Below are 27,552 nucleotides of genomic sequence, written 5' to 3' on the forward strand. Positions count from 1 at the left end.
GTGAAACCAAACAATGTTCATTGTCATGTTCTGAAGAAAATGAGTCGAAAGGCGCTTTTCACCGTGTGCGTTACCTGATCACTGTTTCTTGATTTCCCCCGTTAGGAGGATTTCTTCAGCAGACCTGATGAGAGTGTGGGTGGGAGTGTGCCGATGGAGGAGCTCAGACAGATAGGGGGGGAGCAGGGTTATTTGTAGGTGATAAGAAGTTTGAAGTGAAGTCAGTGGAGGTCATGAAGGACAGGGGTGTTGTGGTCATGGGTGTAAGAGTGTGTTAGAAGAAGAGCAGAACAGAATTCTGGATATGTTGTAGCTTCTTGAGTGTTTTGGATGATGATGAGACTATCGCAGAAGTCTAGTCTGGAAGAGATGAATGCGTGGGTGATGGTCTAATCAGCTGAAAAGGAGAGGGATGGAGGGAGGGCGGCAATGTTGAGATGGAAAAGGGCTGTTTTAGTGATGTGTTTGATATGCCAAGGTTACAGATGCAGAAGGGAGCATGGTGGAACCGTCGATGGAGAGAGGGACCTTATGGGTGTAATTTGTCCTTACCGGTTGAAATATCTGTAATCTTTTCTGGTCAACATGAGCTGCTCTGTATCGAGTTCAGAGAAGAATGCTTTATCCTAAAATCATGTGAAAAACATTGGACATGATATCAGTGTTTAATATAGTGAGCATGCCTCACAGAGCCAGTAGCTCTAAACCTTAAGTCGTGTTATTTTGAAGCATTCAAAAGCAATTAGTTAAAAAGAAGGCACAAATTGAAATAAACTCACAAACAATGAGCCATGGCAAAGCCTTGCATAACTGATTTCCATCCCAGAGCTCATTAGCTGACTCTACAAAGTTTATAACCACTCTGGACCCAAGACAAAAATCAACACAACAGCAAGAAGAGAAAAACAGACCACTGATCGAAAATGCTAAAGACAATTTATTAGTAGACACTCATCAGCCAGAAATGATAACCACCTGAAGAATGTCTTCCTGAAATACACCATTTGATTGGCAGTGTAAAATAAGGCAAAGGGCTTTAGATCATATATTTTTTTACACTTTTGCACCAACGATTAACAGTTATACATTCACTTGTTACTGTAGTTACGCTTTTGATTAATCTGTCCGTACACCCACATACCGAGAACACTTCATTAGCAGGGAGCAGGGGCTGACAAGAGTATCTGCAAGATTAGTACTCATTATAATGCAGCAGCTGTGTCGGTCAGAGCTAACTTACACAGAATCTGACCACAACCTAAACAAAGATTAACTTTTGGAATAGCAGAAGCCAACGCACTATACTGACAATAGCTCATACAGATACCATCACCGTGAAAGGGTTATACCACCAAAGTTGTTAAAGACCTTCATAAGTTGATTATAGTGTGTATAGATTTGTATATCATAGTATACCATTGATTCATAGGTGAGTATGTGTCGTTATTTTATAAAACACAATTTCCAATTAGCTGCAAAGCTCACACAGTAACTGCTACTTTAAAGAGGACTGTTTGGGTTGTTCCTGAAATCACAGTTCATCATTACATGTCGGCTATTTTCCGGTGACAACATGCTTAGGGTATGAAGGCCAAATGCCATCATAATGTCATACTATTGTGTACGAGGTCGGCAAACTCTATAAAAATAGTAACAGCTAACAGGTTTTACCTTACTACGTCCATATTGATGAGCAACTGGAAAAGAGATTTGAGAGTAGAGAATCCAGAAGACAACCGGCCATATGTCAAGGTAAGTATTAGAGTTCTGACCGAGTGGTCTGATTGGAGAAGAGGCATTTTATGAATTTTGGTATGGAGAACATCACTGGAACCTATACCTATTTTACAATAGGTTTCACTCCTGGCACCTCGGCCAGGTGCTCTGAAAACAGTTAACATTACGGCAGACAGTTATTTTTTTATATTGTCAGCTGTTTTACATCAATCAGCCACAGAAAAACACACTCTGATTTCCCTGGTTGCACAATAAATTAAAACGAAAATACACATTTACACAAAACCAAGTAGCGGCTCTGTGGTAACCATGGACACAATAAGAGTAGGAGAGTGCAGGAGTATGTTTGGGTTGCTCGGCAACAGTTCAATAACTCTGATAAAGTCAGAGTAAAAAATAGGGCTGTTTGTGTTCACGCATGAACACACTCACCCTGAAAACTTCAGGAGTTTTTCAGCAGTTTTGTGCAAGTGTGAAAGCACTTATATTTCCAATCTTGACAAAAGCTAACATTAGCATTCAACCTCTTTCTTGCTAACTATAACTTTTGATAGTAAAATAATACACAATTAGAACTGGATACATCCTGTGTTAGCCAGCAGTCATGTTGGCCAGCTAACGTCAGTGTTGTGTGCTAATGTTGAGCTATGCTAACGAGTGTGTTGTTTTTACTTTAAATATGGCCTTGTGTTCTTCTGGATTTGCTCTTTTCATCGTGCTTTCAGTTGCTGATCGAAAAGGGGTTAAAAAAATTAATGATTTTTTCAGGATCCCTCCGCTTATGATTTTTGCAAACAGCAGTGAGTGTACAACATAGTAACAGCATTTGTCGTCAGAGGACAGTAGCCACCAGGTGGTATAATGAAAAGCTTGTTGTTGTGTTTTTATTTTAAATATATACCGTCACCCTCTTTATATAAAGACCGACCTTTCTATCGTGGTTTAATTTTCACTGTGTTTTACTTTGTTGTTGTTTATTTAAAGAAGCCTACAGCAAACTTAGACTTTTTAAAAAGGAGCTAGAAACTCAAATTGTATTAGCTCACGTCTCCATTCAGTCAATGACACCACATGATTATTCAATGACTTGTTCTGTTTCCTTTTGCCTCACATTAAAAGTCTAGACATGTCTTATTTTATACAGGGGTGTAATAGATTTCTCATGGTAAAATGAATATGCAGTTTCCACAGGTGTGCTGATATAAAAATGACTTTAGTGCAAGCTGGATGGTGTGTTAGCAATATAGCAGTCTAATAATGTTAAACGCATGATAAAGCATCTTCAGTGAGCGTCTTGTAGCAGTGTGCAATATATAATATGATCCCAAAAGATGCAGGACAACAGTTTAAAAACAACTGGACAACTCTTTCAGTATCTCTCTCTCTCTCTCACACACAAACACACGCACAGTGGAGTAGCCGTGGGTAGAAATGTCGTTAGCCAGGATGGGTACTGTAAATAGGTGGAATGCAGCTCATCTGTACAGGGTCTATAGAGTCCAAACAGGTTGGGATAAGAAAGAAAGAGCTAGTTTCCAAAAGTTTTTCTAAACCCATTTTCAAAAAAAAAAAAAAAAAAAGGGACAAAAACTCTTTAGTACCTCCAAAGCACCGAGTCATATGAATGAAAGCGCACACGTTTGCAGTCATTGAGCGTCTTGAGAGTTAGACTTGTGGTTTTCAGCTGGTGGATACTTCGTTTTGGAAAGAAACTCTTCTGTTACACAACACTCTACACTGCTATTACTGAAAGAACAATTAATGACATCAAAAAGAGAAATAGACATACCTTCACCAAGAAGCACTGAATATATAGATTTTAGAAATACATAGAAAAATATATAGTCATCTGAATGCCCATTATACAATTTTACACAGTAGTGTCAGAAAAAGCCTATAAGGTGGTGTACAATAGATGCGTTACATACAGAGAGTTACTGTAGGTTACGTACATGAGCGTGTTGTTGAGTGATGGCTGTTCAGGGTTGGTTAGTGTGATGGATGGAGAAGTTTGGGCATGCCCTTTTTTTTTCTTTATTATCTCATTTTGCTCAAAAATGCATTTTTAAACCGACATGAAAACCAGTCAGAATTTTTTTTACAACCTTTTTTCTGCTTGATTTTTGCTCTTGTGAATGTCATCCTTTTGCCCGGCAATACTGTTAACTAAATCTGAAAATTGAATACTTTGTAAGTCAGGAACACTGACAGGCATCAGAAGATATTTTCACCTTGACTTCCTGTTTCTAACATCAGCCCAGCCGTGTGTGTAGTATACCTCATGTGATGTGGGACCTTCAGCACATGTGTTAGACTAAAGCACAAACCGAACCGTCGAAGTTAGAAGTACAAAAATGCTACAATAAGTGCACACAGCTTACAAGTGGGCAGCACTTGACACATCTGAAAGATTTATAATATATGTAGTTTCCGTTTGTTATGGTTCTTGTTAAAAACCTTTTACACAAAATATATTTGTTAGTATGCGTTGTATAGAGGTAAACAGATGCCTGACCTTCAGAGTCAAATAGTAATTGCAAATATTTCTAATTCAGTCGAACGTTGAGTCTATAGCACATGGCCATGATAATAACTCGATCACAAACTCATGCATCAAAAAATCTAACATTTTGGTGTGATTCATATGACTGTAGGTGGAAATACTGAAATCAGTTCTAAATGAAGAAAAAACGATTAGAACCTTTATCAAACCCCTCCGATGTGGGGACTTTGATGAATCATTTGCAAATGCTATCCGACTCACAGTTAGGCACGATTTAAAGCCTGTTGAACAATTATGAACTTTTCTTTAGAAGCATTACATTTATAATTTTAATATCATACCTCACCATGTACCATGTAGTGGATAAATAGTTTCATTTCAAATTAAATTTAGAGGATTTCATACACAATATCACATGAGCCTTCTCATCTCATAGTGGGGTTCAAATGAAGATATCCTGGTAGAAATGTTTTCATAAAAAGCAGCTTTTGTGAAATTCAGAGAAAGTTCCGTCTCTGATCGTTCTGCTTTGATGCAAAGATCCATATGAGTGTGTGAGTGGGGCCTCTTTATGTTAAGGTTTTCTGTCAAGGTAGAGATGAAGACCTAGTGGAATGTGATTCAGGCGTCACGATGGGAGTCAGTCAGTATAAATCTTTAAAAGGTTTGGAATAGTTAAACATCAGATAATCCATGTAGTAGAAGTCGTAAACCCGCTGTCTCTCCAACGTGCTGACCTGTGTAAAGTATTTTTGTGTGATCTGCATAGAGGTCCTCTTGTCCGTTGGGTTCCTGTCTTTAAAAGTGGGCAGCGTGAGGTTGGACGGCGCTCCAGTCAATCGCAAGAGGAAGTTGGACTCCTCCTCCATGTTTTCGAACTTGCCGATGAAGTCGTAGTCTATGAGACACGGGTTGCAGAGCTGGTTGGCCTGCTCCCAGTGGATGTCCATTCCCACAGGCCGGTGGACGTCAAGCAGGTACTGGACAAACTCCTTAAACGTGACCCCGCTGCCTGTCTTCAGAGCCGCCCAGGATGGGTTCACGCGATACTTGGAGATTATGGGTTTCCCGAACAGGGAGTGGTAGTAGTTGTTGGGATTTTCAAACTTGTCCCTGTAAGCCGACACCATCCTCTCCAGCGGCTCTCGCACAAACATGACCTTGGTGTAGGTCTCCAGACGGTGCATGATTCCTTGTCTGTCAAAGCTGTCCAGCTTCTTCAGATGGTGGCCGTAGTGGACTGTGTCGTGTTTGATGCTCTGTGCGTTGGGGGCCTGACCCGCCAGCACCATCAGGGTCCTCTTCCAGTTGGAGCAGCCTGCTTTGGGAACCTGGCAGTACAGCAACTTGTACTTGTCCTCCACAAAGATGTGTTTGACATGATGACGAGTGATGGTCCTGGAGATGCTGCTCTTGTACTTAGCACACATCTCCTTCATCAGCTGTCGACGTGCTTCCAAGATGTCAGAGAGCTTTTTCCAACTCTCAGGGGAAAAGGAGCCCATAAAGGCAGAGGAGGAAGAGGAGGAGGAGGAGACAGAGGATGAGGAGGAAGAGGAGGAGGCCGAGGAGGAAACATGGCTGTTGTTTTGATGATTCGGAGGGCTTGTTTTCAGCAGTTTGCGCTGTCTTTTGGAGACATGAAGTGAGCCTATGTCCTGCTCCTGGGACCCAGGGGTGGCCATCTGTCTGCTCTCCTCAAAGTGTGGGAACTGCATCGGAGGGATCGGGCTGGACAAGATGCTCACTGCTGCCTTATGGTCCTGATAACCATCAGATTTGCCTCTTTCTCTCTCTCTTTCTTGTGTTGAAAGGGTCTATAAAACAAAGACAACACAGGTTGTAGGAGTCAGCAGACATGGTTTTTACATCAAACTGCAATATTTTCAGATGACCATGTGATAAAATATGACCAAATGAACATAGAATGGATTCTTTGAGCTGGTTTATCTGAGTTTTAGCAACACAAAAATGACATGGCCTGCAGTACTCAATCAGGCCATTTGGTGTTGCTGTTTCACTACCCCTCAAAAAAAGGTCTAACTTTGTAGCATGCAAATGTCACACTGCCTAATGCCGTCTCTGACCTATCAGTAAACTGCGCTGTAACATCATATAAATGTCTTATAAACACTTAATGGTGAATCTAAATTAAAATCATCTACTGCCTGATTAGCATCATTTGGTGCCCTGGGCCATCATGCATTCTGACATTTTATTTCAATTACATGCTGTAATGGCATCATAAAGCCAATGGACTGCATGTCTAATTTTAATTTTACAACAGACAAGGTGATGAGACCGTCATGAATCTCTGCTCGTCCTCCTGCTGACTTAAATGGTCATATTCTTTCATCTGCAGGGACATCTGGAGGGGGAAGGGAAAAAAAAGGAAGGAGTGGTTCCTCCCTGTCTGTTTAATGTGCAAGGCGAGCGCAGGGCAGCAACCTATTCACCAGACAGCACGTACTTCAGAGGTTTGCACTGATGTGAGCCTCTCATCGGTGCTGACGATCACAGCAGAGATGAGAGCAAGCAGGGGTCAGCTGAGAGAGGATACAGTAGTAGGAGAGCGGCATGTCTGACATAGAAACCCCATTCATGGATTATCTAACATGATACAGCTTTCTGTGATACTATTTTAAACGTGTAACAATAGAATGATAAAATGAAGCTGGCGTCGATGTCTTTAGGGGATCGTGATAAAAATGTACCTTGATAAGAATGATGACCTTTTTACTCGATATGTAAAGATTAGACAGCCCAGCTGGAATAGTGACTAAAGCCACTCAGTCATCAGTTTTTTATTTTGCATGAAGTATATGAACACGTTCCACCCCTGTTATCCTCCAACTATTTTTTTGACATACTTTATTAATCTCTGAGGTTTACACTCGTTTATTGAGAGACACATATATACACACACATAGGCTTGATATACACACATGCACAAACAGGAGCTGTGGACATGCATTAATGGAGAGATGCCAGAGTGGGGCTGCTACACATTGCTACGCAGAGAGTGCGTGCAGGGGGTTTGGTGCCTTGCTCGAGGTCACCTCGGCAGTACTTGGGAAGTGATCTGGCACCTCTCAACTTCCATATTTTTGGTTTGCACCGGGACTTGAACAGGTGACCCTCTCTAATGACTGAGCTACTGCCTGTGCTTTTTTTTTGCAGCTCATCAGACATCCTGTGGTCATTGAGGAGTCTCTGACAGGCTTTAATCTATAAAGTAAACGCTCTTCATTTAGTGTTTAAGCTGTTATAATTTCTAATTTTCTGCAGAAACGTTTTCTTCCACAAAAAAATGTGTGACCAATGGAAGATAAAAAAAACCTGAACTCAGTCAGCAAGACACTGATATCTAATGTGAAACTGCTATTTGCTTCACTTTTTGTTTCTATCAGTTTAAGTGGTCTTTAGTGAATAGAAAACTGTGTGAGACAACTGAAGTATACGACTATATGATACTATATTTTGATCAGGATATTTATTAGAATAAATATCAATAAAAATCAAATTATTAGTCACATTATCTCACTCTTTGATGAATGCGTGGAAAATTTAGCACATTAATTGTGATTGATATTTTTTAACCTTGAAGTTATCATTTTAGGTTGTTTGGTCAAATGTCAACAAACTCATCTTGATGCAAATAACTGTAAAAGTTGTGAGGCGAAATACTAATGGATCGTCATAGTAAGTCATTATGTTGTCGCTTTTAGTGCTGCAAAATCCAAATGTTTTGATTGAACTTATAAATCAGTGTGACCTTTGTTTATCTAGCTGGACTAGTTGTAAATAATCCAAAAATATAAACACAAGAAAGTAGAGCCCGACCAATTAATCAACCAGACGATCATATCAGCCGATTTTAGCATATCCAGTGACTTTGGCTAATGTTAGTGCAAATAATAATAATTATAGAATTACTAGATTTATTCAACAGTCAAATAGCATTTCATTTGAGTATCATTGTATTAAACTAGTAGTTCTCTTTCACCAGCAGAGTGTTCTATATGGATTACAACAAGTATTATCACTCTGCAGAACATCGAGGGGTGATGCACGTACATGAAGTTTTTCCAGTTGAGTCACCATCTTGTCTACATGATACTGTAAATCTTTTCCACCAGTGTTTGATAATTGCACAATGCAATAAATGTGTATATCTATATCTATCTATCCCACAGATGGAAGATAGATCTAAGAAAGATATCAGCTGATATATCATCGATATCGGTCGGGCCCTACATGTAAGGGACTTTCTACCGTAAGAGTTGCAGAAAGTGGAAGTGGAGGTCTGGAGGTACTGGGACATTTACTCAGTGAAGTCTGACTGGCTGAACACACAGTGCGAGGTCGGCCTCTCCTGACTGACGCTATCAGATACGCTGAGAGGTACAAGGCCCACAATCACTTTTGAGCTACAGATAACAGTTTAGAACAACCGGCGTATCTGTGTTTTGGGACACATGGAGTAAACACTTACCTCTCTGGACTGCCGTGGAGTGCTTCCAAGCTTCACGCCTTGGGGAGAGAAAAGAGAAAAGAGACAACAAAAAAAAAATCAGCACTTAGGTAAACAACATGGTTTTCAGCTCCTTGTGGAAGAGAGGTAGGAGCTTCTGATGCATCAGAGGCTGCGATAATTTAACGCTTCTTTCACTTAATCGTCTACTTTTGATCTGCACGAAAACCACAGCTGATCATCCAGTCCACAGAGGGAAGACAGGTAGCTCTATCTGTGTAATGAGCTGCCACAAGCATGAGAAGTTGGTAAATGAGTGGTGTGCCAGTAGCGAGGAGTGAGGATGAGACGGGGGGGGAGAAAAAAGCACATGGAAAGAGAGGGAAAACGAGAAGCTATTTGTTTTAATTTGGGAGAAGTAAGAAAGAAAGAGAGAGAGAGAGGGGGGAGAGAGAAATTAAACAAAACTGAGAGAACCAGTCGACTCTCTCTGGGATAGCCGGAGAGTGATAAAGACATTCAGAGTGGTTTTGTGGCAGCCTCGGGGACAGGTGGGAATGCGTATCGGCAGATGTGTGGCAGCAGGACAGACGATGCGTTTAGCGCTCTGTCTCCAGCTGGACATCTCCTTTCCTACGCCCCCCCCCCCCCATCCCACTGATAGATAATCAGGCTGACAGCTCTGAGTGGGGCTGCATGGCTGCTGATGGGGGGGGGGGGACGCAGACACCTCGGCCTGAGTGGCCTGTCACTTCCAATCTGAGGAGGGTAGTGATGGGAACCTGCACATGGCGGGGGGGGGGGGGGGGGGGGGCATAGAGGCAGGCCACAACCTTCCCTAAGTAATGAGATCTGCGGATCCCTATCTCACATTTAACCACGCTTCGCTGGGGAGGGAATAAAATGTGTTGCCCAGACGCAATGTTGTTTTAGATTAGTATGCCGCTGGAGAGCTCGGCGTTGCTGTCTGAATCTTTGCTCGTCTTCATTCTTCTGAACGAGACACGGAGGAGGGGGAAAGAAAAAAAAAATGAGGAGGCTAAGGAGGCGGTGTGGGACATTTTCTAATCTTGTTTAGGTGCTGTTGTGCTATTTGATCTTCTAACCCTCATGATAGCTCATGTAGGATGTGGATCTTCTATATCAGTGTACATGTAGAAACACATGAATATTTATCACAACACACACACACAGATGCCGTCACCGGGGTAACACGTCCAAGCAACAACAATAGCAACAGTCGCTCAGTGTCTGCTTTTCTAAACTGATGGAGCGGTATACGAGCCCCCCCCCCCTCGTAGACCTGGCCATCTTGGCAGGAAACACGCTTACTTATTGATCTGGAAAGCCCCATCAAGGTGGTAATTGAATTCTCCAAAAGGTTTAATTGGTTCCGTCTGAGGCGTGTTTCCGCGCGGCCGTGGTTACGAGTTTGTCACAGCTGATGGTGTCAGCTTTGTCACACTTTCCCATCGCATGTCACACCTCAGTCCAATTTCCAAACCTTTTATTGTGGCAGTCCTCTGAACCACTGACACAAATCAGGATACAAGTATTTGCAGCAATCCAGCAGACAATATGACCTTGATTTATATAATTTGTTCTGCAATTTGCAAGAGAAACAAGATAAATGAAATTAATTTAGATTCAGGCGAAGGCTCTTAAACCGCACACTCTGATCTATTCAGCATTCAGGGACTAAGATGTTTTGTGAAAGGTGTTCTGAAGTAATCCACCATGACTTGATTCCATTTCATAACTCTGACAGTTTTTGTGACAAAAAACTGTTTGTGCGCTCCGTCCCCAAAAGTGTTTCACTCTCCCAAATATGTAACAAGAATTAAATTTGACGAGAGAAACATTATGTCACGATGGTGAGAGTGTAACTGAAACAAGCAATAAAGCTATGTAAAAGGGATTTCAGGGAGATTTGTAAACATCGTTTATCTTTGTAGCATCTGTTTGGTTGAGGGTAATAGTTGCTGTTTGATTGCAATTTCACACTCAGTCAATTCCACTCAGCAACTATGCTATTGATTTTTTACTGCTGCAGAGTGAAACAGTGATAAATTGTAAGGACGGAGATTTCATCTGTGAGACACGTACAGATGTAACAGCTTCAGCAGAAGACGAGTCTTTGTACAACAAGTCATTTTTATAAACCATCAAGAGTGGCTGCTTCTTACAAAGGAGTATTTTGAATGTTGATTTTAGAGTTTCATTCTGCATCACTTTTTATTTATTTATTAGCTGTGTTCTGCAAAATCCACACACACCCAAAACATCTCTGCAGCACAAAGGAAAGGTTTCAGGATAAATGCATCATGTCGGATGCTGAAATGGGAAGAAAACAAATGATGAATAAAGCCAAAGTTTTATTTTTTTAGATCGTCAGACATTAAATGCCAAACTGTGTGTTGTTCTGCGTTGGTATAACTTCTTTTAGAAGCTCCAAAAAGCTTCTGGTAAACTCATTCTTAGTCTATAGTTCACATCAAAGATCAGCAGAGGGTGTCTGACTTTGATTCTTTGAGCATTTCTCTGTAATTTCACCATGACTGAAGCTGATTCAAAAAGCAGAATCTGCTGTCCTCTGTTGTCCTCTAAAAGCAACCTTGAGCATCCACCTCTTTCTCTCCCAGACACAAAGCCTCTGAATATTCATGCAGACGAGCCAGCATTACTGCGAAGATCCATATAAACAAGGGCCACATCATTAGCGGATCCATTATCATCCCTTCCTCTAAAAGACCCCTTGTACGTCTCTCTAACAGCGACACACATCAAACATCCTCTGTCTGCCACTGCCGCCGAGGAGGAGCAAAGGACAGAAACAATGTGAAATAATGAGCTTGTTAAGTGAAGGATTGTGGCCTGGATGTTCTGGGAGAACTTGTTTAATGGCCGGTTTGAAGCAGAGACCAGCCAGGAGGCTGCTGGAAGCCAGACAAGGCAGTCCTCCTCCAGCTCACTATTAAGGCCAGGCCGTCACCATAAACCTTTCATTAGTCATTCAGCACACTGAGCCACTGTGACCCCGACCAGCTGCACCCGACGAACCACCCACACCTGCACTCTGCTCACACACTCCTCCTTCACTTGACTCTATGTGGGAACACAGGGCTCAGGCCTGCTGGTGCGGGTTTATCAGAGGTAAAAACGCTTGAGAACAGAGGTATTAGCCTCTAAGCTCTGCTCCATTGATATTTTAACTTGTTGTGGTAAAAGATGAAACAATGTTTCGGCTAGAGCGGAAATCCTCCAGGACCGGGCCAAAGAGAGAGAGCAGCTGCTGAGGAGGAGGAGGAGGAGGAGGTGATGGGTGAGCAATCAGTGAATCAGGATTGAAGACGTGCCCTGCAGAGGATCTCTTAAGACCAAACATGAAGCGTCTTAAAAAATGTGTGTGACATCATCTGAAGACTGAAATGTGTTTTGAAGAGAAGCTTCAAGACGTTCTTGTGTGTTCACAACTCAAAGGACCGGTTTGGCAGTGAGTGAAACTATAACACACCTTTAATCCAATCAGATACGATGTACTGTTAAAGAAACACAAGCAGAACACCAGGAAACTGAGGCTTCTCACTTGATCAGGAGGAATCTTAATCCATAGGACATTAATGCCAACAGACATTGTACTCTTAGCTCATACACTGAAGTTTCTGATTCTTAGTCAGAGCTGCTCCCATCAAAGGACTGGGGTTCAAGGACACGGTTCATGGCATGAATTCAGCCATGTAGCATTTGAATTTTCTACCATACGCGCTTACTTCAACTGCCTGCCTCCAGTGTTGAAGCTAATACAACAGTGCAAAAAAAATCTGGCCCCTTATTATAATGCTTAGAAAGAAAAAAGGTCTTTTAGTCTCCATAGTCCTTTTTTATTTATCGTAGAGTTGGAAATCAGGGACAAAGAGAGTAGGGAATGACATGCGGGAAAGTAGCAAAAGGTTGGACTTGAACCCAGGCTGCCCGCTTCGACGACTATATATCGGCACCCCCAGGGCTGAATTTTTATACAACTCATTAGGTTAATTTATAAAAATGAAGTAATTGAGCATTGTCTTGCTTCGTAGTTTTAACCTGAGAAAAAAGGTTCTGAATAATTCTTAGTGAAAGCCAACATTCAGAGAGAACACAGAAAGTAATGCTAGAGGTCTTGGTTGGCTTTAAAATGATCGTTTACTAAATGTTTATACGTTATTACGCTATATACGCTAATTCTAATTCTGTACAACAGTTATAAAGTCAAACTCAACTTCTGAGATGATACACTTTATGAACTTTTCTTTTTTTTCAAACAGAAGCTCCTCAGTCTCTGGATGCTCTCACCTCCTCTCACCTCCTAGACGTGGAGCACAGAGCCGCGCGAGCAGCTGGCATCACAAGAGCTTGCCACCTATATAAAGGTTGTAAAGTGTTAGGAAATAAAAAGGTCTGCTTCTCAGCCAAATGACAAAGCCCCGTCATTACTGGTGCATAATGCATGTTGACATTTCTGATTCTGGCTCTGTGTAGTAATTACTCCTTATTAGTCTGTATTGTTTGTTTCAGGCCATTAACACAGCACGGGGTCAGAAAGTAGATCTGACTTTGGACTTAGCCTTGAAAATATCAGACAAAATATGCATTATGCAATAACATTGTTCAATGTAGTTATAAAATTATGACACGTTAAAAATGTATAGATATCTTAAATGTATATGTCAAATTCTGTTACAATGTTTACATTTAAATGTCTAAATTAATAAAAAATGGACTAAACCTACAGTATATGATATTTTATAGTTATTGTTGAATACTAACATTACCTCAAACATTTCCAACAGTTTATATGAGCCATAGAAATTTGTAATTTTATAGTTGTAACGGGACGTGTCTTGTCTTGGTGGCTGCCATGACAGACATGAAATGTTTATTGTTGCCATGGAAACACCGGATGCTACGTCAATGACCGCTGCAAAAGGAAGCGGGAGCTGCTGCTGAAAGCTGCTGTACTGTTGCTGTATATGCTGCTTCAATAAAAATGTCATATAGATCATCAATCAATCAATCAATCAATCAATCAATCAATTTTTATTTGTATAGCGTCAACTCATAACAAGTGTTATCTCAAGACACAGCAGGTAAAAAGACCTTACTCATTGTTATGTTTTTCTACACAATACCTATGTTCCAACATGTCCCTTCTGAATCCAAATAGAAGCAAGAAAGCAAAAGTGCTGTTCTTTTAAACCACTAAAATGGCACAAATAGTTCAGAGAGTAGCATGTTTGGCATGCTGTTTGTGAACGCCTGGTGCATGAACATTAAAAGTGATTTTTCTTATTTTAGTCTTTTGCAAAGTGTTCAATGTGCAGCCCCGGCTCGATCTCTGACTATTTTTGCTGCGGTTCTATCAGCCTCAGAGGTTGATTAAGGTAATTTGACTATGCTTTTATGATACTACATTATAGATAATGACTAAGTAAGTCCCTGCTGTAACATTTATGAGAGCCTGGCGTGAGTGAAGTGAAAAAAACAAGGAGCAGGGTGTGTAATGCGTGAGATGCAGACAATACTTGTGTGATTAAATTCACATTTTACATTTCAATAAAAGATCTGATATCATGTGTGGTACTCTGAAAAGGGCGATGTTATGTTGGACATTGTGGCATATACTGTGTATGAACGAGCCTCTTCAGCTTCCCCTCTTAACCCCATAATGACTTTTTTCTGACCTCCTCAATGCAATTCCTTTTTTTATACAGCACCTCAGAGGGAGCAGACGAGGACATGAGTTATTAGTAAAACCCATAAATTACATGAAGCTCTCGATGCCGTGCGTGGGTCCCCCCTTCCACCTCTGACGCAACACGAAGGTCAAGTGTCAGAAACAGCCGTAAATCACCAGAGATGTGCCCCCTCATTAGTTACAATTCGAAATGAAAAAAGAGAGCGTTTCCTCCAGTCCCCCGCCAAAATTAATCAGTGTGTTTCTTCCACGCACCATAAATAACACATGCTCCGGCATATTATTGTCTGTGGCAGAGCACAGGCTGAGCATACAAAAAATACATCAACATTCAGTGAGATAAAGACCGAGCTCGGAGGAAGACTATTTATGATGTGAGGCTGTGCTGCTGCATTAACACCTTTGCACTATTCTCAGAGCACTTTGCTTTCTCCTGCTCCGAGGCAGAGCAGCCGTTCAGCTCATGCATCATCACACCCATCACAACATCACTCCTACATATGACACTGGGAATTGGTTAAGGATGCTGCATAAGGACGGGGGTGCACAGTCTGTATTGAACATATTTGTTTTTAGATGAGGCAGGATTTAAATTGTTTAATTGTTTGATAACATCAACAATATATTGATCATTAAGAAAACACAAAACCTTAAGAAAACACAAAACCTTTTTCATTAAGAAAACACAAAACCTTTTCTCATTCTTTTCAAATATTTCAATTATGTTTAAAGAGAAGTCCTGCTTTATCTGCAGGGTCCTTCAAGAAAATGTTTTTTTTTTTTACTCCAACAGTAAGAGACATACTTTGAACCCTTTGTAAGTCTCCACATAGAGCAAAAGAAAAAAATGACCAACCTGTAGATATGGACATTAACTTTGTATCTATTTTGGAGGCATTGGTGGAGAAATAGTGATATTTATTGTGCTGTAAATATCTTGCTATGAAAAGAGAGTACATTTGTTTTGGAAACCAGTTTGCCTTAATACTGTTGTTTCATGCAGACATGGGAAAGAGCCGTCTCCCCCCGTCCCCCCGTCCCCCCGTCCCCTCCTCCCTAGAGTCAATGTGCACACATGTTGTCATGTCGCGGACACGATAGCTTCAGTGTTTACTAACCTCTCTCCATTTTTTTAAAAGCATCTCCAGTATTGACCCTAGTTTTATTACGTTTCTGCTCGTGGAGCTTATTAGAAAAATGCTGAGGCATGTCGGGTAGAACCAGTTCGCTGTATCACCTGTTGGTTTGCTGTGATAACTGGTCTCATATCTGGCAAACCGAGGGGCGTCCAAAACGGCCGTGTTGGGGTACCGCCTACTTCAGAAGAAAAAAAAAAAACTATTCCGCACCGGAATCGAATCTTAGGAGCCAGCACTTCAACATAGCATGTTTCCTTAATGTCTGCTGACATCATGTTTGGATTTAATTCAGTAAATATCTTACATATTAGATCTTTAATAAATAAGACAAGATGAAGGTGGAAAATTCAGGACCTAAAGGACCTGAAGACAGACGTAAAGAATAACTAAATAGAAATGGTCAATCTTCTCACTGACGGTCTGCTTTGCTGTTTTGGGTCATTCAGAGGCATTAGTATTCAAAAGAGACGGTTTCACAGCCAGTTAAAAACGCCTCACAGTAGGTTTAATGATAAAGAGAAACTGCCTCTGTGGGGCCATAAAGTAGGAAGCTATAAAAAAAATCCTCCTCATGTTTTAATTTGCTCCAATATTGGGCTTCTTTTTTTCTGTGCGATCCTCAAATTCTCTTTTCATGCTGCTAACACTGGGGCGCTGAACACAGCAGGGGGGGATATAATGAAGCACACAGATGGGAGGCCTCTGAAAGGGGGGTGTGAATATGACACAATTACAGTTATGACAATTCATTTTGACTAGAATATATTCTTAGAGTCTATCCTACTTTGGGTACTCTCAAGGTTAGGAGACGTAAAGGACTTCCTAGGGGCCGATTTCCATGGAAACAGAGAGTCAGAGAGAGTGTGTGAGGCTGCTGTGGGAGGCGGCTTGTTTTAAAACCATGTAGAGGACGGGAGCTCTGACAGCCTGCATGAGGAAGGATGTGTAAACAAATGCTACCTGTCAGCTGCAGGGCCCAGGTTAAGTGAATTATGTCAGCCGAGGCGAGGTGCAGGAGGCTTTAATTGGCACACGTCTTATTCAGAAGCAGCAGAACGGAGTACAAACTGCAGTACTCCTTCTGAGAACCACTCCTTTCCCTATGACAATGGGGAGCTAATGAAATTCAAAAAGTCCATACAGAAAGTGCAGATTTCTCTGAAACTGGAGAGTTCACACAATCACACTCCCACACTGAGCTGCTGTATGCTGAGAGGAGTGATGTGCTCTCATATATATCTGAAGGCTGAGTACTGAGTCAACTATTCAAGGAGGAAGAGAGGACAGACACTGTGCAGAAAGCTGGAGAGCCTACAGACTCTATGCAGACGCCTGTGTGAACAAAGCAGTGTGTTAAAAAAAAAAAAGAAGGAGATTAAGGATGGAGAAAAAGATCCGGTAATGACATTCACTAAATATGTGAGTAAGACAGCAATCCTAGGACATGAATAATCACATATGTATCCATGTGCAACAATAAATAGACCCAACAGTTTTCTTGTTGGACATCAGAACTGTCACTCATGTCATGATGAACTTTCACAGTAACATATGCTTCATTATTACTGATTTGAAACCTTATGAAACAATCAAACCTCCATTTTGCCAGTAAGCACACACAGAAAACGTCTGGATGTTTTTGGCTAATATGCACTTTTGGAGTTGTAGTAAACTGCTTCTCAGAAACGTTTCTTTTTACACGAGTTTGTATAGAAGAAACAGATCTTTTGTGAGCACGCTGTTATTTTGTTCCGATGACTCAACTTGTGAAATTTTTTTGCCAATTCAAGCAAAGAAGTGCTCCAGCTGTGAGTCATGTAACATTGTCTGTGGTATAAAAAAACACACACTGGAAATAGGACTTTATTCCCTTTTTACACCTGTATTGAATGTCTGTCTCTCCTGGAGGAGGGATTCCTCCTTCGCTTTCTTTATAAAGTTTATTCTTACTCCAAGTTATTCTTTCCTTTGTTGACAATCTTCTGTGTATGTGAGAAGAACTCAAACTCATTTTTTGTCCTGATCTGGTTTTTTATGATATGTAAACTTCTTCCCCAAAATAAAGAATTCAAAAAGATAATACATCATTTGTTGGTCTAAGGATAGAGAGTGTTGTGTGCAAAATGTAATTCCCCCTTCAGGCAAAAATGTGTGAACTGTGATAGTGGGCTAAATGAATAACACTGACTTCACTTGGTTTGACTTGTGCTTCCATTTATGCAAAACAGACAAAACAGTGTAGTGACAGACTGCTGATTTCACATCTATAAAACACATTTACCTTCACTATTATCACCAACACACACCGGCACATTCAGGCCTGTTTTCCTAACATGCAGACCACACACCCATTCTTGGACGCCCTATCAACTCTTTCAGGGTCTACTGAGAGCTTATCCTTCTTTCTTTTACCTGAAGGGCTAAGAAAACAGAGCAAATGCTCATAAGCTCCACCTCAACACAAACCCAATCTCTAAAAGTCCACATCTGGCATCACCTTAAACAGTGACCTCATCTATAACAAATACACGGCTGACAACAACAGCTCTGTAAATAAACAACCGGTACAGCCACACATCATCCGGCTATACCACAAACTCATCCAGCCAGTCGTAGAATAAGGTTTTTATTTGTTGTTCTCCAAACTCAATATCACAAACAGAGTAAAGTTCTTAAAAGTGAAGAAATGAAGCATGCAGTTCTACAGGGCCGCTCTGTGCTGCTGATACAGGACAACAATAGGAAGGCTTACTTCAGCAAAAGCTTTATTCCTCTCATCCCCACAACATGTTACACTGCGAATGAATAAATACACAGAAAATGAGAACTACAAAAGGTGTGAACACTTGCTTATTCAGCTGGTTAGGGCACACAACTTAAACTAAAATGCGGATGGGTATTTATAAAACTTTGGAACATGCACAGCAGCTTGGGCTGAAATAAAAGAGACATTTACAAGAGGAAAGCAAATGTTAATAAAAACAACTTCTTTTTCACATTATCCATGTCAGATCTGTTTGGTTCAACACTTTTTTTTCCTTCAGCAGAATCACAGAAGTTGCATCTCATAAATAAGTTTGTATAAGCAGCTAAAATTGTGCCATTAGATCTTTTCTCCATATGTTGTGTTTGCTTTGAGAAACCTGATGGCATCTTATTGGATCATGGTGGCTGAATTTTATTGCACCATTGAAACAATTAAGTTATACAACTGTTTGTCCGTTATGCTGAACTTTATTTTTGTTTCAAAATCTGCTTAAAGCTTTGTGCCCTGGCTTTCTGAGGGGTAAAATTAGTTGTTTGAAAACCTATTTTAGGTCATTTTTTTCACACAATTTGTCATGTTTTCCAAAATCAAAGTGTGTTTCCAATCGTTCTCCTGTGACCTGTGGGCACACTGGGCCTCTCGCTGAGGTGCTGTGATCACATGGCGCTATGTCTTCGTTAAGCCTCCGTGCTCCCCTGTTCACCTCTATTTGCAGTGAGATTGGGGACTGGAATTGGCCCTGTCACTGTTTACCCTGGCCTCTCATTGGAGTTAGCTCCACGTCCCCCCCCACGCCTTGTTTTCCTGTCAGAGCACCGCTGATTACAGCAGGGACTGATGAGTCCAGACATGTGAGTAAAGCACAGGGACCGCCAGCTGAATACTAAAACATCAGCTTTCACCCTTACAGTTCACATCAGAACATCACACGGACACACAGACAGAGCACGTCAATGACTTTGAAGCCAAAATACAACCAATACTGCACATACTAAGGGTGTTTTTTTAAAAACACAAAGTCAAAAACTACACGATTTTCTAATTCCTGAAAACGTGTCTTTTTGCACCAAAATAAAGATGACAGAAATGGCACCAGAAAAAACACTTAAACATGATATTAATTTAAATTGATGATGATTGAATGATTATCATTCAAAAGAATTAGTGTCACTGAGACACTATTGTCCCTATTTTTTACATTCAGATAAAGATCATGTCTTTAACAGGGCTTGAGCACTTTTAGAACTAGAACAGATTAACAATGAATATTTGATTTTTAACGACAAAGAGACATATGAGCCCGCCAGCTCAATTATTATTATATATTAACACCCCTGAGACGTTACGCCTTCACTTTGAATGTAACAGAGGTGTTACAGGGGGCGAGGCTGGATCTGCAGAGCCAGCGAGGTAGAGCAGCGCTGTGTGTGTGTGTGTGTGTGTGTGTGTGTGTGTGTGTGTGTGTGTGTGTGCATGTCTGACTGTGTATTGTAATAATATGAATGTACAAAGACGTAAGGCACCATTGTAGAAACCCATTCTGAAAGGGGGTACAGTAATATGACCCATCATAATGTTTATTTATGTGCCAGGTAATAAGATTAACTTTCTTTAGAAACATTTTTGGGAGAGGGGTGATTCACAATTACATTTTGGAGTTTTCATGGAATCATATTGAAACTGGCTAAATCTCTGACTGAAGTTAGTTCAGACAACTGGAGCTGCACTGATTTCACACTGACATGACACAAGACACTGACAAAATCATCTCCAATCACACACATCCTCCCAGTTTGCATTCTATCAAGGCTGCAAGTTTTCTGCTCTCTCCCTCTGCTCTGTCTCTAATTTGCTGTCTTGTATCAGTTAGATATTATGTCATCACTGCTCAAATTTCTGCATGTGAAAATAAATCTGCTAGGAGTGAGGATGAGGTTGGACCGTGGACGCCAAACTCAAACTATGTTCTGCTGCTGCAATACGTATTTCAAACGATGCAAACGTGACTAGTCTGAGTGAACTGGTAATGTGATGCGTGATGCCTTTGTGTTGTAGCATACGTTTTTAAGGATTATATTTCAGGGGCTGTGCTTGTTGAATAATGGTACACTAACAGGATGAAGAGTACATCACTGCTTTGTTAATCCAGTCAACAAGCGTCCATTTGTGACAAATCACAATGTTTTTTTAATCCTGTATTAGCAGCCATTATAAACATACTGCTAATAAAAATGCAGTATAAACACGTTTAAACTAATCCTGTTCCTGGAAATGAATGGTACAATTACCTCACTTCGTTCAAGTCTTTTGATCACTCACAAGTGCTTCAACACAACATGTCACATTGACTCAATAACAGTCTCATCCACACAGCGATGGCAGAGGCTGCTAAGTGCCAATCTGCCCATCAGTACCGATCTAATCATTCAAACACACACATTCAGAACAACTTAGGGGCAGTTTGAGGTTCATTGACTCATCCCAACACATCGAACCACCAGCCTTCAGATTGAGAAATGATCCTGCCATCCCAAGTAGATGTGAGTGGCTGTGAAACTATCTTCAGTCTATTTGTCACTGCTATTATAAACTCAGGTTGATAAAAAGCAAAACACAGTCTATGAGAAGAACAGGACCAGCTCCGGGCTTCCCTCTTCTGAGCAGCTGTATTTGTCCGTCAGTGGCCTTGAAGCCCTGCATTCTTAACATGCCTGCTAGCCCAGCTCTGGGCTCCTACCAGTCCACAAACAGGACCACTCCAGGCCTTTATAGTAACTCCTGATTAGCCTGAGGCGCTGTCCTGTTTTTTGTCTACCTCACCTCTGGTCTCGTCTCTGCTTTGCTCAACATTCCCTTATTATCATACTCTCTACCTCTCCACATGCTGGTCTTTTAACTCATCCTCCGCCCAAGTGTCTTATCTCTCCCCTCCTCTCCTCTGCAGCGCATCACCTCTGGCCTACAGTCTCCAACCTATAATTTCGTCTCGCTCTGGTCTGTGCCCTCTGTGTAGCTCAACAGCTTCATTCTTGAAAACAGGCGAGACAATACAAATAACAACACGCCTACAAATTGTGACTATAGGAGATTCCTCCCAGTCCTTAGCTCTCAGTAAAAATAACAGAAATATAAACGGTAGAAGTTTTCTCTTCATACGCCCTCTCGTCCCATAGTGCACCGTGTCGTTTGGCTCTGACAGGTAGTGAAGTATGTGTGAACATCTGAACAGTGCTGCACTTACTCAACCGCTCTACAGCTCTGTGCTAATGAGAAGTGTGTGCATGTGTGTGTTATTGCTTGCTGCAAAGGGCTGTCGCACTGACTGACACTCCCTTATGCCTGAAATAACTCTCACACACGTCAGGTGGCTGTTGCCCCAAGGTCCCCAAAGCTTCGGTGTCATTTAAGAAACACAGAGAGGTTTTGCTGCTACTTACACGCTGCTGACTGTCAGCCAACCCCCCCCCCCCCCGCTCTGCCTGTTATAGAGAAAATGACCCCCCCCCCCCCCCCCCCCCCCCCCCCCACACACCCCAAAAAAGAAAGTACACCTGAATGACTGAATAATTTGCATGTAGCACAGCATTTTTTTTTTCAGAAAACCTTGACATGCAACTTTCCAAGCCTCTGTTAGGTATGTTATTAACATAGTAGGGCAAAAACTGCTGTTGCCATCATCTGCCCAGGGACAACAGATGGAAATTAGCTAGCTAGCTAAATCTGGTACAAAGCATCTCTTCTCTTCTGAGACTAATGTTTTTTTTTGTACACTGTCCCTGATTCAAATAAACGATTAAAAAAAACAAAAATGTTCTAGTATGTGAGACAATATGGCCTACTTTGAAAATCAGAAGGGACATTGTTCAGTAATTCAAGGAATCAAAAAGCGTCTTTGATAAGTCATTAGCTAAAGTTGGACTACAGCTAACATGACCATTAAATCACTTATAGCTAACACAAAGGTTTGGAGGTGTGACCATACTGTATAAGATCTGAAATATGTTTAGGTGCCTGTTTTCATGAATGGCTTTCTTTGTGCACGCAGCACCAATGATCACAGTGTCAGAGAGCTTCTAACCAGCGTTTACTGTTGCTAGGTCAGGAAAGTGGACTTACAGATGGCTTGCAGCACTTCGGCGTCCCTCGGTAGTGACTGTTGAGTCTGTTTTAAACTGTGCCGTACTGTATGCCTTGTATTTGCTTTTATTCAAAGAAATTTCAACATGAAAACAACGTATACAAGGAATCCTGTCCCGGCATTAGCATTAGCATTAGCTCTTGACCCTATAACTTTACCTTCCAAAAGACCAGTCGGATTAGTTTCTCCTCTGCCATCACTGTTGTTGACAAAGCTGATACAAAAAGCCACGCCCCTTCATTATTTTGATTGGTCGATTAGGTAGAAGCACCACTGAGGAGAGTGGTGGTGTTCCAAAAGTTGAACTGTTTTTAACTGAAAGCACTGTGAGCTAAGCGACAAAAAACATCGTGAAGGATGTTTAAGCAACCAGCATGCTTTTCACTGAAAATGCTTCCACTGGTTTTGTCTCGAAAATTTGGGCTGCAGCACAAAAGACAGCATTAACAGACACAGGCCTTAGTACTAGCTAATTGGTAATGTTAGTCAACTACGGTAATGTCAGCTAAGATTTGGCCGAATGCTAACTCTAGCTGTTGTGACTTAAGTGTTCTTCACAAGAAATGTATCGACTTTTTATTTTTACCTTGAATTATGTCCCACTGCCTTTTACCTCAATTTATAATTCATTGTCCAAACAGCTGAGACACAGAGGCTGATGTTAGCACACACCCGACTCCTGGCTAACACGACCCTTTGCAAAATACGTTTTAAGCTTGGCATTTTAAGCCTTTCCTAAAGTACCTTATACACTACATTATGTAACAGAAGTTAGCCAAGGAGTTGTTGAACACCATTGTTATCTGTTGTCAAATTGGTAGCTGATGGGTTATATTAACTTGAACTTGAATTATGTTCCTGACCTTAGAAGTAGTGAAGTCTTATTGATGATTTTAGAAACTAGAGAAAGCTTCTGATGCAGAACAGCAAAACAATTGTGTCCTTATTTCAAGCACATGGGGCGTAAGGTATTCCTAAAGTCTCACCTGGAACACAACTACAAACTATCTATAATAAAAGTCTTCGATCCCAGGTCTCACTGACTCTGTCTGATTACCTGGCTTCAGCATTTAAAGTGCTCATTGAGCCCCGAGCCCTCCCTCATTTTTGCTATTGCCGGATTCTTTCTTCTCCCCGTCAGGGAAAATGCCAGAGAGTTGGCAGCGAGCGCCAAGCTCCGCTCCCAGCGCTGGCAATTTGACAGCGAGCAGGAGAGAACGCAGAATAATTGGAATAGCATTTACGTGTCAATGTGACGCTGACGGAAAAAGCTCAACATTTACCATGTCCACTGCAAAGGGAAGGAAAAAGTGCAAGTGGGAGATTTCTTGAGTAGATTTCACAAGTTGTCTAGCTAAAGAGGTAGAGGGTTAATCAGAGAAAGAAGACGTGTGGCCTTTTTGTCAGAGGTGTTGGTGTGTAAGAGCTGACTGGAGCAACACAAATGAGGCTTGTGGACTGACTGTGGTCTTGTGAGCAAACAGCTAGTGGGCTTGATGATAGTTTAACACAATGCATTCAAAGACAGTAGGATGATATGGCTGGCAGCTTCCACTTAGAGCCATTCATCGTGTTATCAGCTGATGCACAAAGTGAAACCGCAGGTATACCTTCCAAACAGCACTCGCCAAACTTAAAAAGCAGTAATATGATACGACTGGCAGGTTTCACAGAACTTTTTTAATTGGTTCCTTTCATTGAGCAGTGCAGACTTACAGCCTTCAATGTGAAGAGAGTGAATCTTCCTATCAGCAGATGATACAGGAGCAAAGAACGAGAGTCTGCAGCTCTGGGGAGGAAAGAATACACAACATCCTTCAAGGAAAACCTTACAAATCAGCAGCACTGGCATTTTCTCTTCAACTTGGACTGTAACTGCTGCCATTTTGAAGAGACGCTGTGACGTATTAATTTATCAAAACTATGTTTGCGTGTCAGTCAATGACAGTGGGTAGTGGAGGTCTACGGTGATAGCTGAATGCCCGAGTGATTTTCAAGATGCGGACAAGAAAATACGACTGCATGTTACAGATTCTGTCTATAGCTGGCTAACCGGTGAGAACGACTCTTTGTCCCCTCCTGTTCTGCTCTCATTCCTGCTGCTGCTGCCAGTCTGACAACAGAGGGACAGCACAGTGTAATGAGCGGGATTACCAAGGGAGACTGGCAGAAATAGTGTGGTATCAAAGGGAATCCAGTCAGTGAGGGGCATTCAGACAGCGCTCTCATTCTTTTATTCATCGCCTGCTCGCCCAGAGTGACTCAGCTCACTTTCCTGCTGTCAAACCCTGTCATTATCCATTAGTGTGTTTCTGCCTCGCTGGGGACCGCCCACTGCTCCTACTGCCATGTGTGAGCGTGTGTGTGTGTGTGCTGTATGAACAGGTGCACAGTATATTGCGTACACCTATGGACCAAGCAGTATGTCGGTCTTTATCTGTGTGTACACACTTGAGGTTGGTGTTTGCCCTTCAGGCTCCTGATACCAGGCAGGAGTGTGTTATCTGTGGTGCTAATGCCTTGTTAAGCACTGTGAGTTTGATAAGCAGTAACAAAGCCTCCATCAGGACCATTCAAACAGATGGAAAAGATAGATCACATACAGGGCTCTGGCAGGAGAGCAGTTATGCATCTATATATGTTTTCTTTGCAAGTGGAAACTGTCTCATTGCATTTAATTTGTTACTCTACAATTGCGTTATGTAAGGGTTAGGGTGTCAGTCAGTGCGACAGCCCTTTTATTCCTGCTACATCCTTGAATGAAAAATGCTTCTTTTTATGGTTCATAATGTCCTTATAATGCCTTGCACTAGTATTTAGCACTTATGGAGATGATTAGAACCTTAGAAATTAGACATTTAAGTTGTCCAGAAGACATTGTTAAGATATTTGCTAAAAACAGTTGACGAGTTAATGCCAACATTGCAACTTTTGTACATTTTGTGTCTTTTATTTTTTATATTTTTAAATTCTATTTTAAATAATGTAATAGCTCATTATACTGTATTATTTAAGTTGTTGCTAGTTTTGCTTTATTTCCTTGTTAATTGTTTAGCACCAATACACCAAGTCAAATTCCTTGTATGTGTAAATGTACTTGGCAATAAAACCTGATTCTGATTCTGATTCTGTATTAGTTTGGTGATGAGGATCAGGGAGACAGAAAATTCCAGAAAATTTTCCAAGCCAGAAGAATAGAGCATACCCCCAAAACTTTCTACAATACAATTGTGGCTGCCCAGACTATTCCATAAAGGGCAGGGTGGCTGCCGGTTGTCTTTCCAACCTATAGCAGGAGCACACCTGACTCAACTCAGAATGATACAGATTTCTTAAACGGCTGATTCTTCTAATCAGGTGGGCTTTTGATTGGCTGGAACAAAAATCCAGCATTTTATGGATAAGCTGCTGGATTTTGTTCCAGCCAAATCAAAAGATTTGATTTGAAGAATCAGGTTGTTTGAGGAATCTGTATTCAGAGCGGAGACAGGTGTGCTCCTGCTTGGTTGGAAAGACAACCTGCAGCCACACATGGGTGCAGTTTCTTTCAGAGATCCTCTGAAGCAAACCAAATATGCTGTACCTTTCACATCTGTTCAGCTGGGCCAGCAATGAATCGTACCACTACAATCATTGTGCATTCTTATGAAAATATATGCCCGTTTAAATCAGACAATCATTTTGACTACAGGAGTGCAGTTCAGAGTGAAACAAACGAAGAACAGAGCAGGTGAAAATTCACTTGTGTTGTTGTCTTCTTTAAAATAAATTCTGTCAACTGAGAAGCATGGAAAGTGTTATCTAATGACAAGCTCTGTCCCAAAGGGATGTATTCATTTGTAAACACCAGTGTCTGTTCATGTGCAGGTAGAGGAGGATGTACGCCAAGACCTTTTTAAATCTGTCAGCGACAGACCTGCCAAACTCCACTTCTCCACTAAAAGCATCAGCGTTTAGCAGGAAGCCGTTTGCTCTGTCACTGCACATCACTGCCTTCTTTTTCCTACACGCCCTACACTTCAAAATGAATGCAAGGCCAGTTTGTTGACATTGTTTCAACTTTGTACAACAAAGGTTCCAGTAATAGAAACGAATAAAATCAATTTCATTTGTCTCAGGATAATTGCAATTTAGCCAGTTAGCAGGACTCCAGTGACAGTGTTTGTGTGTGTGTGTGTGTGTGTGTGTGTGTGTGTGTGTGTGTGTGTGTGTGTGTGTGTGTGTGTGTGAGACTGTATGATCAGGCTAAGAAGGCTGGGCTCTAGGCGTTGCCCTCTTTTCTCTCTCCACTCTGGAGGACGAGCACCGGGCCAGAACAGCCGGCTGGTACAGATCCAGATAAGATGGACAGAAAGAAAGGAGGGGATGTGTGCATCGGTGCATGTGTGTGTGCACATGTGACTAAGGGTGGGAGGGTGAACATGTATACTGTCAGAGAGAGAGAGAGAGAGAGAGAGAGAGAGAGAGAGAGAGAGAGGAACAGGAAAGCATTGAGAGATGAGGGAGACCAATATATTGAGAAGAGGAGGGAGGGACAGGTGTGATGGACAGAAACCAGACACAGCTTGAAGAAAAAGAGAGAGAGGAGAGGCCGAGGGAGTAAGGCTGAGAGGCAACGGTTAAAATGACAAAGACTAAGTGATGGAAACAGAGTGAGAGAGAGCATAAAAAAAAAAACATGTCTCAAAAGTGCACACATGAAGGGATTGAGTTTCCTGCCAGCAGTGGAGAGTCTCAGGCCGTCTGCCAGCTGTGTCCACCTGAGGGCAAAGTCCTCTCAGACCATCTGTAACACACAGCCTAAACCCCGAGCCAACACCGCTGTGATGTTACACAGTTTTTCACTTTCATGTCATGTAAATGATTATATTTTGAATCATTATAGCTCTTACTGTAACTCCCAAACTTTTAACATATTTTTCCCCTCACTGCTGGGTAGCTGTATCCCCGGTTAGATGAACATGCAGGGCGCAAAATGTTCATAATGAAGGGGGTATCAATCCCTGAAATTTCACCGTGAGGGCCTAAAAGACAGAGCAGGTGGACTGCCTGTGTCTCTT

The 27,552-nt window shown here is 41.5% G+C and overlaps 1 protein-coding gene across 2 annotated transcripts in view; it reads right to left on the reverse strand.

Moving 5' to 3' along the window:
* Window positions 1–3,972: 3,972 nt before the first annotated feature.
* The window catches only part of LOC132977518 (carbohydrate sulfotransferase 8-like), a 222,964-nt gene continuing 199,384 nt past the window's right edge, over window positions 3,973–27,552 (reverse strand). For both annotated transcript variants that reach the window (XM_061042150.1, XM_061042142.1), the window contains exons 3-4: window positions 8,736–8,773; window positions 3,973–6,057 (exon numbers count right to left, since the gene is read on the reverse strand). In XM_061042150.1, coding sequence (XP_060898133.1) covers window positions 4,885–6,057; window positions 8,736–8,773 — 1,211 coding nt within the window. In that variant the 3' untranslated portion in view covers window positions 3,973–4,884. The remainder of the gene's footprint in view (window positions 6,058–8,735; window positions 8,774–27,552) is intronic.

This window comes from Labrus mixtus, chromosome 1, assembly GCF_963584025.1.
Source record: "Labrus mixtus chromosome 1, fLabMix1.1, whole genome shotgun sequence".
Taxonomy (NCBI): domain Eukaryota; kingdom Metazoa; phylum Chordata; class Actinopteri; order Labriformes; family Labridae; genus Labrus; species Labrus mixtus.